Genomic DNA, 17,291 nt, shown 5'->3' with positions numbered 1-17,291 from the left:
TTCACATGTTCCTGCCTTACACGTCCTTCACATGTTCCTGACTTATACGTCCTTCACATGTTCCTGACTTACACGTCTTTCACATGTTCCAGTCTTACACGTCCTTCACATGTTCCTATCTTACACATCTTTCACATCTCCCTGTCTTACAAGTCTTTCACATGTTCCAGTCTTACACGTCCTTCACATGTTCCTGACTTACACGTCCTTCACATGTTCCTGACTTACACGTCCTTCACATGTTCCTGTCTTACACGTCCTTCACATATTCCAGTCTTACACGTCCTTCACCAGTTCCTGTCTTACACGTCCTTCACATGTCCCTGTCTTAAACGTCCTTCACATGTTCCTGTCTTACACGTCCTCCACCAGTCCCTGTCTTACACGTCCTCCACCAGTTCCTGTCTTACACGTCCTTCACATCTTCCTGCCTTACACGTCCTTCACATGCTCCTGACCTACACGTCCTTTGCATGTTCCTGACTTACACGTCTTTCACATGTTCCAGTCTTACACGTCCTTCACATGTTCCTGCCTTACACGTCCTTCACATGTTCCTGACTTATACGTCCTTCACATGTTCCTGACTTACACGTCTTTCACATGTTCCAGTCTTACACGTCCTTCACATGTTCCTCTCTTACACATCTTTCACATCTCCCTGTCTTACAAGTCTTTCACATGTTCCAGTCTTACACGTCCTTCACATGTTCCTGACTTACACGTCCTTCACATGTTCCTGACTTACACGTCCTTCACATGTTCCTGTCTTACACGTCCTTCACATATTCCAGTCTTACACGTCCTTCACCAGTTCCTGTCTTACACGTCCTTCACATGTCCCTGTCTTACACGTCCTTCACATGTCCCTGTCTTACACGTCCTTCACATGTTCCTGTCTTACACGTCCTCCACCAGTCCCTGTCTTACACGTCCTTCACATGTTCCTGTCTTACACGTCCTTCACATGTTCCTGTCTTACACGTCCTTCACATGTTCCAGTCTTACACGTCCTTCACCAGTTCCTGTCTTACACGTCCTTCACCAGTTCCTGTCTTACACGTCCTTCACATGTTCCTGTCTTACACGTCCTTCACATGTTCCTGCCTTACACGTCCTTCACATGTTCCTGTCTTACACGTCCTTCACATGTTCCAGTCTTACACGTCCTTCACCAGTTCCTGTCTTACACGTCCTTCACATGTCCCTGTCTTACACGTCCTCCACCAGTTCCTGTCTTAAACGTCCTTCACATGTTCCTGCCTTACACGTCCTTCACATGTTCCAGTCTTACACATCCTCCACCAGTTCCTGTCTTACACGTCCTTCACATGTTCCTGCGTTACACGTCCTTCACATGTTCCTGACTTATACGTCCTTCACATGTTCCTGACTTACACGTCTTTCACATGTTCAAGTCTTACACGTCCTTCACATGTTCCTATCTTACACATCTTTCACATGTCCCTGTCTTACAAGTCTTTCACATGTTCCAGTCTTACACGTCCTTCACATGTTCCTGACTTACACGTCTTTCACATGTTCCAGTCTTACACGTCCTTCACATGTTCCTGACTTACACGTCCTTCACATGTTCCTGACTTACACGTCCTTCACATGTTCCTGACCTACACGTCCTTCACATGTTCCTGACTTACACGTCCTTCACCAGTTCCTGTCTTACACGTCCTTCACATGTCCCTGTCTTACACGTCCTTCACATGTCCCTGACTTACACGTCCTTCACATGTTCCTGACTTACACGTCCTTCACATGTTCCTGACTTACACGTCCTTCACATGTTCCTGTCTTACACGTCCTCCACCAGTCCTTGTCTTACACGTCCTCCACCAGTTCCTGTCTTACACGTCCTTCACATCTTCCTGCCTTACACGTCCTTCACATGTTCCTGTCTTACACGTCCTTCACATGTTCCAGTCTTACACGTCCTTCACCAGTTCCTGTCTTACACGTCCTTCACATGTCCCTGTCTTACACGCCCTCCACCAGTTCCTGTCTTACACGTCCTTCACATGTTCCTGTCTTACACGCCCTCCACCAGTTCCTGTCTTACACGTCCTTCACGTGTTCCTGTCTTACACGTCCTTCACATGTTCCTGACTTACACGTCCTTCAAATGTTCCAGTCTTACACGTCCTCCACCAGTTTCTGTCTTACACGTCCTTCACATGTTCCTGCGTTACACGTCCTTCACATGTTCCTGTCTTACACGTCCTTCACATGTTCCTGACTTACACGTCCTTCACATGTTCCTGTCTTACACGTCCTTCACATGCTCCTGCCCTACACGTCCTTCACATGTTCCTGACTTACACGTCTTTCACATGTTCCAGTCTTACCCGTCCTTCACATGTTCCTGACTTACACGTCCTTCACATGTTCCTGACTTACACGTTCTTCACATGTTCCTGACTTACACGTCTTTAACATGTTCCAGTCTTACACGTCCTTCAAATGTTCCTGACTTACACGTCCTTCACATGTTCCTGACTTACACGTCCTTCACGTGTTCCTGTCTTACACGTCCTTCACATGTTCCTGACTTACACGTCCTCCACATGTTCCTGTCTTACACGTCCTCCACCAGTTCAAGTCTTACACGTCCTCCACCAGTTTCAGTCTTACACGTCCTTCACATGTTCCTGTCTTACAAGTCCTTCACATGTTCCTGTCTTACACGTCCTTCACATGCTCCTGACCTACACGTCCTTCACATGTTCCTGACTTACACGTCTTTCACATGTTCCAGTCTTACACGTCCTTCACATGTTCCTGACTTACACGTCCTTCACATGTTTCTGACTTACACGCCCTTCACATGTTCCTGACTTACACGTCCTTCACATTTTCCTGACTTACACGTCCTTCACATGTTCCTGACCTACACGTCCTTTGCATGTTCCTGACTTACACGTCTTTCACATGTTCCAGTCTTACACGTCCTTCACATGTTCCTGACTTACACGTCCTTCACATGTTCCTGACTTACACGTCCTTCACATGTTCCTGACTTACACGTCCTCTACATGTTCCTGACTTACACGTCCTTTGCATGTTCCTGACTTACACGTCTTTTGCATGTTCCTGCCTTATACGTCTTTTACATGTTCCAGTCTTATACGTCCTTCACATGTTCAAGTCTTACACGTCCTTCACATGTTCCTGCCTTACACGTCCTTCACATGTTCCTGTCTTACACGTCCTCCACATGTTCCTGTCTTACACATTTTGCACATGTTCCTGACTTACACGTCCTTTACGTTTTTCCGACATACATGTCCTTCACGACTTTTACTTCTTTCACATTTTCCCTACTTATTCTGTGCGGGTCAGGCAACAAGCACTACTTTTTGTATTGTGTGAGTGGCGGGCGCGACGTTAATCCAAAATAGACATTTCGTTTTCAGCTTCAACAAAATCATTATATACCCCATCGTGTCAATTTATTGTTCTGGTCCATCGATCACTTGCTGAGTGTCTGGTTTGTTTACAGGCCGCCGTTGCTTGGCAGGAATACTTCAGTGCGGCGTCAGGCAACAAACACTAGTTTGTTACTGCAAATTGTGTGAAAGCTGGATGCGACCGGTAGGGCGGGACATTATTACCCTTTTCGCAAACAGCTGGTGGCAATACTGATTTTCAGTGATCTAATCATTTAATTTTCACCTCAAGTTTGTCTTTTACGCCCAATGAAATCTGGGTGGACAATCGAGACTGGTTATTCTCTGGCGTTGACGTTAAATATTTACAAGTCTTTTACATTTTCTGGCCTTACGTACCTTTCACAATTCCTGGAATTATCTGGATGTACAGTGTACTAGTATTTAAATGCATGAACGGGGCGTCTTGGACCTGTGTGGATCTGGCGTAGAATAGGTCTTCAGCAACCCATGCTTGCCGTAAAAGTCCTTAGTGTAAAGTAGTGTGACATTCGGACGCCAATGACTGTTACTTTGTATCCATATATGTCCAGTGTATACACATACCCAGTGCATCCTCTGCGCTTGCTGCTGGCGGCAGGTGGGTCCAGTGGTTTAAGACCCAGGTTCGACTCCAGTCATGGGTACAAAATTATGTGTATCCCATTCTCGGTGTCCCCAGGCGTGATATAGCTGGATCGGTGGGAAAGATACCTGCTCACTACCAACTTGTTGAAGTGCTTAAACATAACAAGAGAGTGGTATACTCGATCTTTATTCAACACTTGGACGGACATGTTTATAGCCAAAATGGAAATAATGTACAGGGGTACGTCTTCGGTCTGGAATCACCTGCTTCCCGGATCGATCTGGAATCATCCGCTTCCCGGATCGGTCCGGAAACACCCGCTTCAAGGATAATAACTGAGACGTTTAATGTTCACATATTGGGAGTACTGGGTACCTATGATTCGCTAATCCGGACATTTCTTTATACAGACTGGTTTACTAGTAGTGAGTGAGTTGGGTTTGATACTGCTTTGAACAGTATTTCAGTTATGTCAGAGCGTGCCAGCTTCACGTGTTGTGGAGACCCGAATTGATACAGCTCTACGTCTCAGACAGGTTTGTTACTGAACAACTAGAAACATAATCAGGGCGAATCGGGATTCGAACCCACATTTCTGGCATACCATAAGGGTTTCACATGAAGCAACTTTTCGAACCCAATATGGCAAATTAGATTACTTATAATTTTGTACACTGCAAACAAAACGATCACAGTCTATATAAAAACTCTGGACTTCAGAATAAGAGACACGGTCAGTTCCAATGGCGTTATGTCACTTTTTTGTCAATCAATTTACGACACAACAAGATTATTTCACTACCATCTGATATAAAAACTACTGTAAAGAAGTTGATGAACACCCATTTTTTTAATATAACTCATTTGTCATGGCCGCATATGTACACAGGCATTCAGCTGGCTAGTACAATAATGCATCCATCCACACGAGCAGTGTACACTTCACGAAACACTATATCTGCATGATATCAGCATAAGTAGGAATGTCACGATGGTGCCTTAGTGCTCAAACTGATTTAAAGCGGCATGAAATGCCAACACTCAGTTATCAAATGATTGGTCTAGGCTTTAACGATCATCTTCCCAATGTTGGCTCCTTTCAACAAAGACATGAAGATCTGGGGCATGTTCTCGAAACCATCTTTGACCGTCTCCCTGTACTTGATCTTGCCCTGGAATATAATACAATGTAAATAAGTCACAAGGGAAGGTGTGCTGCGTTGAAGGACCACGCTGTCCTGTTTACGAGAGACGATAGTGATGGACACGTAAAATAATATATTTCGTTGGCCACTGCTAAAAAATGCAGGTATTTTCTTCTAAAGGGAGAAGGAGCAGAAGAAGACCTCAACGGCTGAGATGATTCTACATCGAATTCAACGATATGTAGAATCAGTGGAGTTCGAGGTAATGAATTTTCACTATGTATGGACCTTCGAGACAACCGGATCTATATGAATACACTTGTCTCGTAAAATATCTATTTTGATACAAAAGGTGTTTGACTACATTGTCTGTGGGGATTCTTCTGAATAATGGTTAATGTATTGTTCAGTGAATGGAATTGTACTTTGAGTTTTCATTTTGTTGAATTGGTACTCCAGCTGTAAAGTACTTACTTCGTCTATCCATTTCTTCATTTCAGCTTTGCCCTCCGGATATTTTGCCCACCACCTCATCACAATGAAACCTTCCACTTTAAGTTGTTTGGATAAGATCGTCATGAACGGATCTGGAGCTGGAACAGACACAACACACACGTGTTGGAAATACAGGTTTCATTCATCCTAAATCTTTTTACCTTCATCTACGTCATTTAGGCAGAAATATAACACATGCTTACATTTAGTATTAGGTATACGGTAAACTACGGTTATAGCGAACTCAATTGGACCACTAATTATTTTTCGTTATAACCGTAGTTCGTATATATACAACATATATACAGCAAATGCCCGAAACCAAATATTAAGTTCGTAATATCCATCGGTTCGTTATAAGGGTGTTCGTTACAAACGTATCTTACTGTATTTAATATTTAACTAAAATCTGAAATGAACTGTTTGTTCAGGAGCATTGGAGTTGTTTGATGAAGTAGTCACGATGTTTTCATGATTCAACCATTGTTTATACCGTTTATACCTTTGTTTTGATGCACAGTAGCTGGAATTTTGGACACATGGTAGTCTAGATTATCACTTCTCTCAGGGCGAACTGACCAGTGGTCGTGTTAAACAAATTGTGGCCGTAACGCTTGTTTTGAAGTAGGCAGTAAGGAAATTAATAATTAATACATAAATAAGTTATTCAATGTAACACCAAATCCAGTCATTCAATGTTCTTAAATAAGCAACGACCCGTACATATTAAGCATACAAGTATTTCTATTAATAGGTAACACAACGTTAACGCTATTTTAAAGCCATCATCATTTGCTGAAACCCGAGGTATGTCGTTAACATTGGACATAGACTACTGACTAACTGAGTATGGTTTTACGGCGCTTTTAGCAATATTCCAGCAATATCACGGCGGGGGACATCAGAAATGGGCTTCACACATTGTACCCATGTCGGGAATCGAACCTGGGTCTTCGGCGTGACGAGCGAACGCTTTAACCACTAGGCTACCCGACCGCCCCTGATTGTGAAATAGAGGTGGCCTGAGCTGGCTAGACTTGCTTTTATATAAATCTAGATTGGTTATGTTTTCATAAAATAGATATATTCCACAGTTTACATTGAACAGACCGGTGACTTTTGCAATTGATAACGCCCTGGGAAATAGCGTTACCGTTATTATATCAAAAACAGATTAAGATGATGATCAAATCTCTAAAACAACCCAATACATAAACATAAACACATGGTGAGCAGTTGTTATTCACACAAAGAACACAACAGAGGTCTGTGAGACACTGGCCTAGAACACGTCATTAACAAGTATGGTGCATATTTGTTTCTAATAATTCATAGGTAAAATATATTTAATAGCCGGGTTGTCAGATATATTAAACTTACTGAGTCGTGGTTGTGTGGCATTGTAGATTGAGATACCACCACAAACAGAGATTCTACCGAACAGTTTCATGTGTTGGAGTGCTTTGGACGTGAAGTCTCCTCCCACCTGAAATAGTACATGATGATCTAGTTAGTACAACCGCGCCTGTACACTGTGCAATAGCACATGATGGTTGTAAGTCTAGTTAACCAGGGTCTTCTGCATACTTAATAAACAACCCATGACTTCTCCTGCACCAATCATGAACAGCCCATGTCTTCTCCTGCACAAATAAATGAGCAGCCCATGTCTTCTCCTGCATAAATGATGAACAACCCATGACTTCTCCTGTACAAATAATGGACAGCCCATGTCTTCTCCTGCACAAATCATGAACAGCCAATGTCTTCTCCTGCATAAATCATGAACAACCCATGTCTTCTCCTGCACAAATCATGAACCAATGACTTCTCTTGCACAAATCATGAACAACCTATGTCTTCTCCTGCACAAATCATGAACAGCCCATTTCTTCTCCTGCACAATTAATGAACAACCCATGTCTTCTTCTCCTGCCTAATTAATGAATAGCCCAGGTCTTCTCCTGCACAACTAATAAACAACCAAGGTCTTCTTCTGCACAAATCATGAACAGCCCATGTCTTCTCTTTCACAATACATGAACAATCCCGGTCTCCAACTGTCTAATTAATGAACACTCCATTTTGTCAATCCTAATTGTTGATCATCGATGCATAGTTTCCTTCTTAATTATCAATTAACGAACGACTCTTGTCTCCTTTTACCTCAAAGTGTCAAACCCTGGACTTCCGTCCAGGAAACAATACCTGGCCCTCTTCTTCCAATCAAAGCCCAACCATGGTCTCCTACTGATCACTTACGCCCATTCCTGGTCTGCTAACAACAAATGACAAGTGACCACACATGTTCGTTTCCATTCAGTGCCCAACCGTGGTCACCTTCTTTCCAATTAGTTCCCATCCGTGAACTCATTCTTTCTAATAATGCTCAACCGTGGTCTCCTTGTATGCATTTAGTGCCCAACCCTAAATGCACCTTCTGCCAAGTACACCCCCAATTCTGATCGACACCAGGCTTAATTGTGGTCTTATCTAAATCATGCCTTGAGTATGCAGGGGAGAACAGTACTGTTACTCCTTGTCAATCCCAGTAGCTGGGCAAACAAATACAGCATGGTGACAATGGGTGGGCGTTGTACGTACATTATCAAAGTAGCAGTCAATTCCATCAGGGGCCGCCTCTTTCAGGGACTTGCTGATGTCTGCTTCCTTGTAGTTGAACACGTGATCAAATCCAAGACTCTTCACCCAATCACATTTCTCCTTTGATCCAGCAAAGCCAATCACCTTGCACCCCTGTAAAATGGAGTTAAAAAATCTGAAAATGATCTTTCCGAAAAGTATGTATCTACATGAAACTGTCAGCACTTTGTGTTCTAATTCCCTTAGGAAAACATAAAATTAGGACATACATCTGAAAACAATATTTCTGTAAGTCAATATTGATAAAACAAACCACTAATTTTCAATCTTGGAAAATTCAACTTTCTCCGACAAGAAATAGAGCGTGTCGACACGTATAGATACCTAGGGATTACCTTACACAGACACACCGTCTAAACTTCGCAACAAAAGAAATATTGCTGATGTTGGAATGAAATCACCATTTTTGTTTAAGTAGACACAATTTATGGCTAACAACTTCTTCAATACATTTAATACATTTGATACATTTTTGTTACTTTGGCCTGCCATCAATTCTAAATTACCCCACGCTTGCGTTTGGCAAGTAGGTGGTGCCAATATAAATGTATGAATGTGAAGTAAGGGAGTTTCAGAATATTGATGTAATTGAGCGTGTTCGTCTGAAGATTATAAAACTATTTCCTGGCTAAGAATATTTAAAACGTCAACGCCAGTCAATAATCTCCCTCGATTATTCACCAACAGATTCCACTGGGCGTAAAAGTCAAACGAGAAGTGAACATTGTATGAATGGATCACTGAAAAGAATTTGAATGATTTATTGCCCTATTTCGGAGTTTTATTGGATTCCCCGCCCCCAGGCCAAGTTATCAAAACAAATAGCAAATAACACCGCTCATTAGCGCTGAGTAGTAAACTCACTCATTCCTTGTTTAATCATGTAAAACATATTTTTGATACCTGTGGAGTACCTAACCAAATCGTCCAGCAACATTCATATAGTAAAACGTAGACTGACTCATATGAAGAAAGAATTGTCAAAGATTAATATTTACAGGCAGGGCATAGTAAAGTAAGTAGCTCTTCTAATGTCAAGACTCTAAAGTTATAAACACTTTCTCTATTGTTTGGAAGCTACGTAGTTCCTAGCATATTTATCGCAACCAAATCAATACTTTCGGAGCGGTAATCAAATAACAATGTACCTACTGAAACCGGCCGACGGAATTGGGGAAAATTATTATAGTTAACTCACAACAAGGAGGATTCAAATTTCAGTTTATTTTGTTATATGGCAGAGTAATTTATTGTTAAACAGTGGCGTAATTATATTAATTGTTTCTGTTAAGCTTCTGTAGAAGTTCATAACATTGTGTTTTAACAATACTTAGTTTTATTGCTATAAATGTAAGCAGTTGGGTGGATGTTACTATATTTTATGCTTTTTGAGTCAAGTGCAATCTGAAAACTTCTAGAATATTTCTAGAAGGCATTTATACCATATAAGTGGGGAAGTGCATGGCCCTCTCATCTCACATTACATCAAGACCAACGGTTGGGTGAAAATCATATTTTCACCCTGGATATCCATCCTAGGACTCTTTGGAAACTTGAATACTGTTGCTTTTGGGTCAATATCATTATCTCCGACTCGATTCCTATTACAACTGCTATTGTATTTTATTATGCCATTGTAATTGTACTACCATTTAAGTTTGTACTACCACTCTATCGTGTACTGCCAATGTAATTACTCTGCAGTATTTTGTATTGATTTGTAAACCTAGTTATTTTTTTTAATTGTTAATGGTATAATATTTCTTTGTTATTTGTTGGTTTCCCACTGAATTCTTTGGCATATAAATTTCCGGCTTAACTTATTGTGTTAATTTGGAAGTTGACGCGAAACAATTCCAAAATGTTCATATGTTTAATATGTAAGAAAAAGACTTAAAAACGATTACTGCTATACATCGCCTAACTTACCAGAAGACAGTAAATTGTTTTCAAAATTTCAACCTATAGAAATCTACCAATATTCTAAAGATACAAGGGGGCACGGGTGGCCCAGTCGTCTAAGGCGCGCGATTCGCTGTGCAGAGTTGCGTCCCTTGGGCACGCCAGAAACCTATGATTGTGGGTTCGAATCCCGGTTCGCCCCGATTATGTTTCTAGGTTTGTCAGCACCATACCCGTGCTCGTGGGTTTCACTGAAGCGGTAAACGTCTGAGACCTGCATCACTTCGGGCTTTCCTCCCACATTAAGCTGACACGCCGTGATATAACTGGAATACTGTTAAAAGCCGCGTAAAACCCAACTCACTCACTCTAAAGATACAACGTAATCAAAGGAATTGTCTAATGTCATCTTGTTGGACATTTATTAAATGAACTTTATATTTGAACTCACACATTACCAATCTGAGTTCAAGGGTGTTGCTTGTTGCGGTGATATGTTCTCACCTTGATCTTGGCGATCTGTCCGACAGCACTGCCCACTGCCCCCGCGGCACCGTTGACCAACACAGTCTCCCCAGCCTTAGGCTGACAGAGTTCCAAGAACCCGAAATAGGCCGTCATCCTGAAGTGATGCACTCACGTTAATAAAAATGTCAAACATAGGGCTATTCACATCCATTCGTTTGAGATAAAAAAAAAGGCTAAATAAAACTGAATCGGCAAAAGTTATAAAAATCTATAAACATGCAATGATGACACCAACTATAAATCATCGCCCTTAACATACATTTCCAACAACCCAGTGAGGATCCCGGAGTAAGGCTATGTTTGTTCATGATATAAAGATAAATATATACTGGTTTTGATGGTCCAGATTCCACCATTTACAGATTGCTGTGATATAACTCTAATACGTCTGTGGGGATATTCACTCATTCATAGTGTGTCACACACCTGATTCACTGACATAACGGCATACTAACTGACATTACACCTAATTCAATTACATTACACCTAATTCCCCAACATCACACCTACTTAAATGACATTACACCTAATTCCCCCACATCACACCTAATTAAATGACGTTACACTTAATTCCCCCACATCACACCTAATTAAATGACTTACACCTAATTCACTCACATCACTTCTAATTAAATGACATTACACCTAATTCACTCAAATCACTCCTAATTAAATGACATTACACCTAATTCCCCCACATCACACCTACTTAAATGACATTACACCTAATTCCCCCACATCACACCTAATTCAATAAGACGTTACACCTAATTCACTCAAATCACACCTACTTAAATGACATTACACCTAATTCCCCCACATCACACATAATTAAATGACATTACACCTAATTCACACACATCACACATAATTAAATGACATTACACCTAATTCCCCCACATCACACCTAATTAAATGACATTACACCTAATTCCCCCACATCACACCTAATTAAATGACGTTACACCTAATTCACTCACGTCACACCTAATTAAATGACATTACACCTAATTCCCCCACATCACACCTAATTAAAGGACATTTCACCTAATTCCCCCACATCACACCTAATTAAATGACGTTACACCTAATTCACTCACGTCACACCTAATTAAAGGACATTTCACCTATTTCACTCACGTCACACCTAATAAAATGACATTACACCTAAATCACTAACATCACACCTGATTAAATGACATTACACCTAATTTACTCACATCACACCTAATTAAAGGACATTTCACCTATTTCACTCACTTCACACCTAATAAAATGACATTACACCTAAATCACTAACATCACACCTGATTAAATGACATAACACCTAATTTACTCACATCACTTCTAATTAAATGACATTACGCCTAATTCACTCACATCACTCCTAATTAAATGACATTACACCTAATTCACTCACATCACTCCTAATTAAATGACATTACAACTAACTCACTCATCACTCCTAATTAAATGACATTACACCCAATTCATTCACATCACCCCTAATTAAATGACATTACAACTAACTCACTCACATCACTCCTAATTAAATGACATTACACCCAATTTATTCACATCACTCCTAATTAAATGACATTACACCTAATTCACTCACGTCACACCTAATTAAATCACATTACACCTAATTCACCCAGATCACTCCTAATTAACTGAATTCATTGACGCGACACATAATTCGCCGACGTCAAACTGAATTCACTGACACGTCACGGACAAGACACCTAATTCCGTGTTGATGAGACCACCTACCCTGGCATGCCCAGGACACCCAGTGCGAGGGATGGCGCTAGTTTTCCAAGGTCTGGAACTTTCAGGAGATGTAATGTTTCCATGGCTTTTAAATTTTTAGTGTCCACCAGTGTACGTGAACTCCACCCCGCATACATCTGGACCAGGCATCCTACGGGGTAGTCCTTGCTTTTACTCTCCGTCACCCTGGGAAGAAGCGCAATTGAGTGAACTTAACCCATATCTGCATAATCTTATTATCATATATGAAAAAAGACACGTATAATGTAAATTACAAAAGACAGAGCTTGATGTATAAATATAACCAAACGAAATACATCCAAAACTTGACTGTATCAGATTGAAGACAGAGTCGACATGTGGAAGTAAACTCAATCTTCATTGAAACTTGAGCTGTGTTACTGTAAAACATATGATATTAGTTTTATGGACCATCTCCTAGCCCTGTATATAAAAGCGGTAAAGATGTACTCATCGCCAAAGGAAACGCAGATACCATATATGTTGATTAATATATGAAAACTTAACTCATATTCAAGAGATATTAGATTGGTTAGATGTGCAAACAAACATATATGTTGTGTGAACCGATGAACGCATCATATGTGGCGTCATTGATCCTTGACTCGAGATGCACATTTGTCTCCTGCGTGATTGGGGTGTAAAGTTTGGAAATCGCGTGCAGCATATCGTGATAAGAATAAAGTCACCCTGTGGTAACACTTGACTGATTGTTAGTTTTGTCATTAAGGGTACACATTGGAAACATTTCTTCTTAAGGTACATACTTCTCTATATGTTTCTATGGTTTGCGTTTCTTTTGGCGGTAAGTATATAATCCTGTATCCAGTTATTTGTATGTAACGATTTCAATGAATAGCTCTATTAACATGAACACCAAAATTATATATCTATGTACAAATATCTACTATCTACAAAAATCAAGAGTAATGTTTGAGAATCCGGTTTAAAAGATGTCACAAAGTCCTTACCGCGCTACTTGTTCGCCAATGATGACACTACCGACCGGGAAAACATGCGCCCTGAATAGAAGTAAAACCAAAAAACAATGTCGGTTAAGTATAAAAGCATATATTCAGTTAAGCCATATGCAGTTCTACAGTAGGTTTGGGGTACAAGCACAAAGTTTATGTTTAACTCCATTGTTTTCCGCATAAACACAGGCTGTTACAGAGATCCAACCTAGAGGTTCGAGTCCCCAAATTCAGTCAGAGAGTAGTTCACATCTAAGCTTATAAATACCTAGTCCTATCACGATCTTACCTCATGTATGGATCCACACTGAGATATACTGCATCACAGATGAATTCTGAAACATACATATATATCATTTACGTATAATTTTTAATGTGAAGTTTACACGATGTACGGCCTTTACATTGGACGAGAGGTCGATCACATGAGTGCGAAACTGAAGTTGATACCTGTATGAACGACACATTTTGACGTTCATACGTTTTTCACGAGACTGTATTCTTGAAATGACGTTAACGCCAACGGACTACTTTCACATTCCTGGGGAAACCATTGGAAATTCCCTTGCACGAATACATTCAAAAGCGTTGTTTCTGAGCATTTAGACCCTTTAATTTTGAACTTTGAGTTTTAGAATAAGACAGAGATTACATGGCCTCAGGAATGTCCTCGCTTCGACCCATCATGGAGAACAAAACGAAGAGATTCACATCCAAAGTATTGCAAAATCGACTGGATCCGTATCAAAACTGACAGAAACTTTGTACCTATTTGACACATATTTACAAACCCCTTTCAATGGTCGACCAATTGATCAATGATGATAAACACCTGTAATCGCCACAGGTTCGTGAACAACTTCGGATGTCTCCCCCGTCACGTTCAACGTGTCAGCCATTTTGACGTCATTTACTTCATGTAAATGTATTATGACGCGCTGTCATTGTGACTGGCCTACTGGGGTGGTTCTTAACGGACGTTTCTCATCTAATAACGATATTATTTCATCTAATAATTATATTATTTCAATATATTTGTTAACAAACTACAAAAGATGTCACTGTGAGCATTTATACGCTCATGTCGCCTCTCCTTTTTAGGAACTACTTCATTCCGCGATACATATGGCTGTTGTATGGCTGTCAGTGCAAACAAGAAGTCACATGTACTGTACAACTTTGTGTATAGATCTACACCCTTCGAAGAAATAAATAGTGACATAAAAAATATATGTCGCAAGATCCGACGTTCATACAGTGTGGCCCTCGCTCTATGTTGGTTCATACTCCAATGAACTCACACAAAGTGGAAGTCATTTCTCAAATAAACGGTAAATATACTCACCGACAAAAGAAACGCGAATACCATATATGTTGGTTAATATAGGAGGAATTACTCCTTTGCAAGAGACATCAGATTGGTTCGATGCACAAACGAACATACTGTTATACTGTGTGAACCGACGCTCATGAACGCACCACATATGACGTCATAGATCCATGACTCGAGATGTGTAAAGTTTGGAAATCACGGGCTGCATATCGTGATAGGAATAAAGACACCCTGTGGTAACACTTGACTGATTGTTAGTTTTGTTATTAAGTGATACACACTGGAAACATCTCTTCTTAAGGTAATAGGGCGGTCGGGTAGCCTAGTGGTTAAAGCGTTTGCTCGTCACGCCGAAGATCCGGGTTCGCTTCCCGACATGGGTACAATGTGTGAAGCCCATTTCTAGTGTCCCCCGCCGTGATATTGCTGGAATATTGCTAAAAGCGGCGTAAAACCAAACTCACTCACTCACTCTTAAGGTAATAACTTCTGTATATGATTTTATGGTTCGCCTTTCTTTTTACGTATATATCTGATGCATCAACAGAAGGGTAAATTGAAGTGTGAGCATTTGCGAAGAACCTGTGTCCACGAAGAGATGTTGTGTAGTGTGATATATGCAGCTGTAAAGGTGACTAATACACTTATAAACAAGATTATAGGTATATCATCAGAGTAGTCCAAATTTATAATGTAACACTTGGTCGCCATCCTTTCAGTCACATGCCAGCCCACAGAGTAATGAGGACACATTCCTATGTGATCAAGGAGCCAGAACAAATCCAAACATAATTAATATATTCTTCTAATAATTATAAGTCAATGTGTCAAATAGAAGCGACAGAGTTGTCATGCAGTTTGCCAAATGACTCAGTCTGAAATATTGAGGCATTCTGTACATAGCTGAGGTGAATCACACTGAATGCAACACACACACACACACACACACACACACACACACACACACACACACACACACACACACGTGTGTTATTGAGTGTATATTCTTCCCTTAATAAACTAGCTAGTACTGTACATGGCGTTGTAATATTGACAGTGTGGGTGGGAGATCTCAAGTCTATCACTACACTATATTCTCACCTCCATCTTTCAATGCAGGCAGGTCCTCTTCTTCAAGCTTGAAGTTGGAGTCCTTTGGTTCCCCATCAAACTTTGTTGCAAGGATCCACTTCTTTGCCTTAACCATTTTGACGTCAGCCTGCTTACCTGTGATCCCTAACTCGAGGTCCCGCAGCTATATAGTTCCTCTCCAGCGGAATGACACAGCAGTAATATGGAATGTTGATTCCCCAGGCCGACTACCGACCGATGCGTCCAAAGGTCTGGTGGAGTGTTATCAGCTAGGCAAACTTTCCCCGATCTGGATTGTTCGTGTGAGGCAGTGAGCACTTGCGTGAAAAATGTTCGCGTCATCCAAATTGATCCAACTTTGAACCCATGGTACCCCAAATCAATTAGGTCATGTGGGAATGCACATGTGACTTTGCTTATTAGATTTGTTTACTTTGAAAACTCAATTATGAATACATGAATATTCTTTTGTCTAGAGGCATACGTCCTAGCTAGTTTTGACTTGTAAATGCAGGAAAGGGTTAGTAGTTGTCTGACATGCGTTGAGCGAGAGAGCGAATGGGCACAACATTGTGTCGGCCTCACTGTTATGCATTACGGGGCGTCAGTTGTACTGGTAGGAAAGAAACATTGCCCCAACTTACAGCTCATCTACAACGGAGCGATTGTGAAGGCAGGATAATAGTAATACATTCTAACTATAATCAGTTTTATTCTAAAATTGTGACTGTTATCCTTCCATTAATGCACACAACAATTAAAACAATTCTTTCACAAATTGAAGTAGGCTCAAACGACTCCCCTTAAATTTGACTATAGAGTCATATGGGCCTAGGCTCACATGACGCCCCTAGACAGGCTCAGGCTAACTCCCCAACGGGGCGCAATGACTCCCCTTGTTGATAGAGAATAGTTTGGACATTTACCACATTGGTGAAACACACGAGCTGAACCCTACTTATTTGCCTTAACTGTTGGTAAATGTAGGTCGGCAATAAGTCGTTTCCGTTATTCTTAAGCAAGACGGCATAATACACCGAGAGGATCTGGAAAATACATGTAATACTGGTAGTGTGGAAAACGTATATCACTTTTTGTTAATTTGTAAAGAATCCGTTAATATAAGGCGACAATATATCCCTGAAAAGTATTATGTCCATCCTACACTAGATACATTTAATACTTACATGTGTGACTATGAACAAACTATAATTAGAAATATTGCAATGTATCTGTAGTATGTCTTTGCTTATCGTGAATCTGTAGTAAATGATGTGGGCCATTAAATGTACCATGGGCCGTTGGCCCACACGTGTACGAATAAATACAGACAAA

General features: G+C 40.7%; 1 protein-coding gene across 1 annotated transcript; it reads right to left on the bottom strand.

Annotated features, from left to right (window-relative positions):
• Positions 1 to 4,227: 4,227 nt before the first annotated feature.
• LOC139445229 (prostaglandin reductase 1-like) lies at positions 4,228 to 16,163 on the bottom strand. The gene is made up of 9 exons (XM_071226367.1): positions 15,966 to 16,163; positions 13,821 to 13,866; positions 13,529 to 13,579; positions 12,537 to 12,722; positions 10,740 to 10,857; positions 8,274 to 8,426; positions 7,050 to 7,155; positions 5,649 to 5,767; positions 4,228 to 5,201 (listed from the first exon to the last, which is right to left on the bottom strand). The coding sequence occupies exons 1-9, from the start codon at positions 16,069 to 16,071 to the stop codon at positions 5,091 to 5,093; spliced, it is 996 nt and encodes a 331-aa protein (XP_071082468.1). The 5' UTR covers positions 16,072 to 16,163; the 3' UTR covers positions 4,228 to 5,090.
• Between the last annotated feature and the right edge of the window lie 1,128 nt (positions 16,164 to 17,291).

This window comes from Haliotis cracherodii, unplaced genomic scaffold, assembly GCF_022045235.1.
Source record: "Haliotis cracherodii isolate W230 unplaced genomic scaffold, xgHalCrac1.p SCAF_6, whole genome shotgun sequence".
In the NCBI taxonomy this organism is placed as follows: Eukaryota; Metazoa; Mollusca; class Gastropoda; order Lepetellida; family Haliotidae; genus Haliotis; species Haliotis cracherodii.
This window is presented reverse-complemented; position numbering and strand designations above follow the sequence as displayed.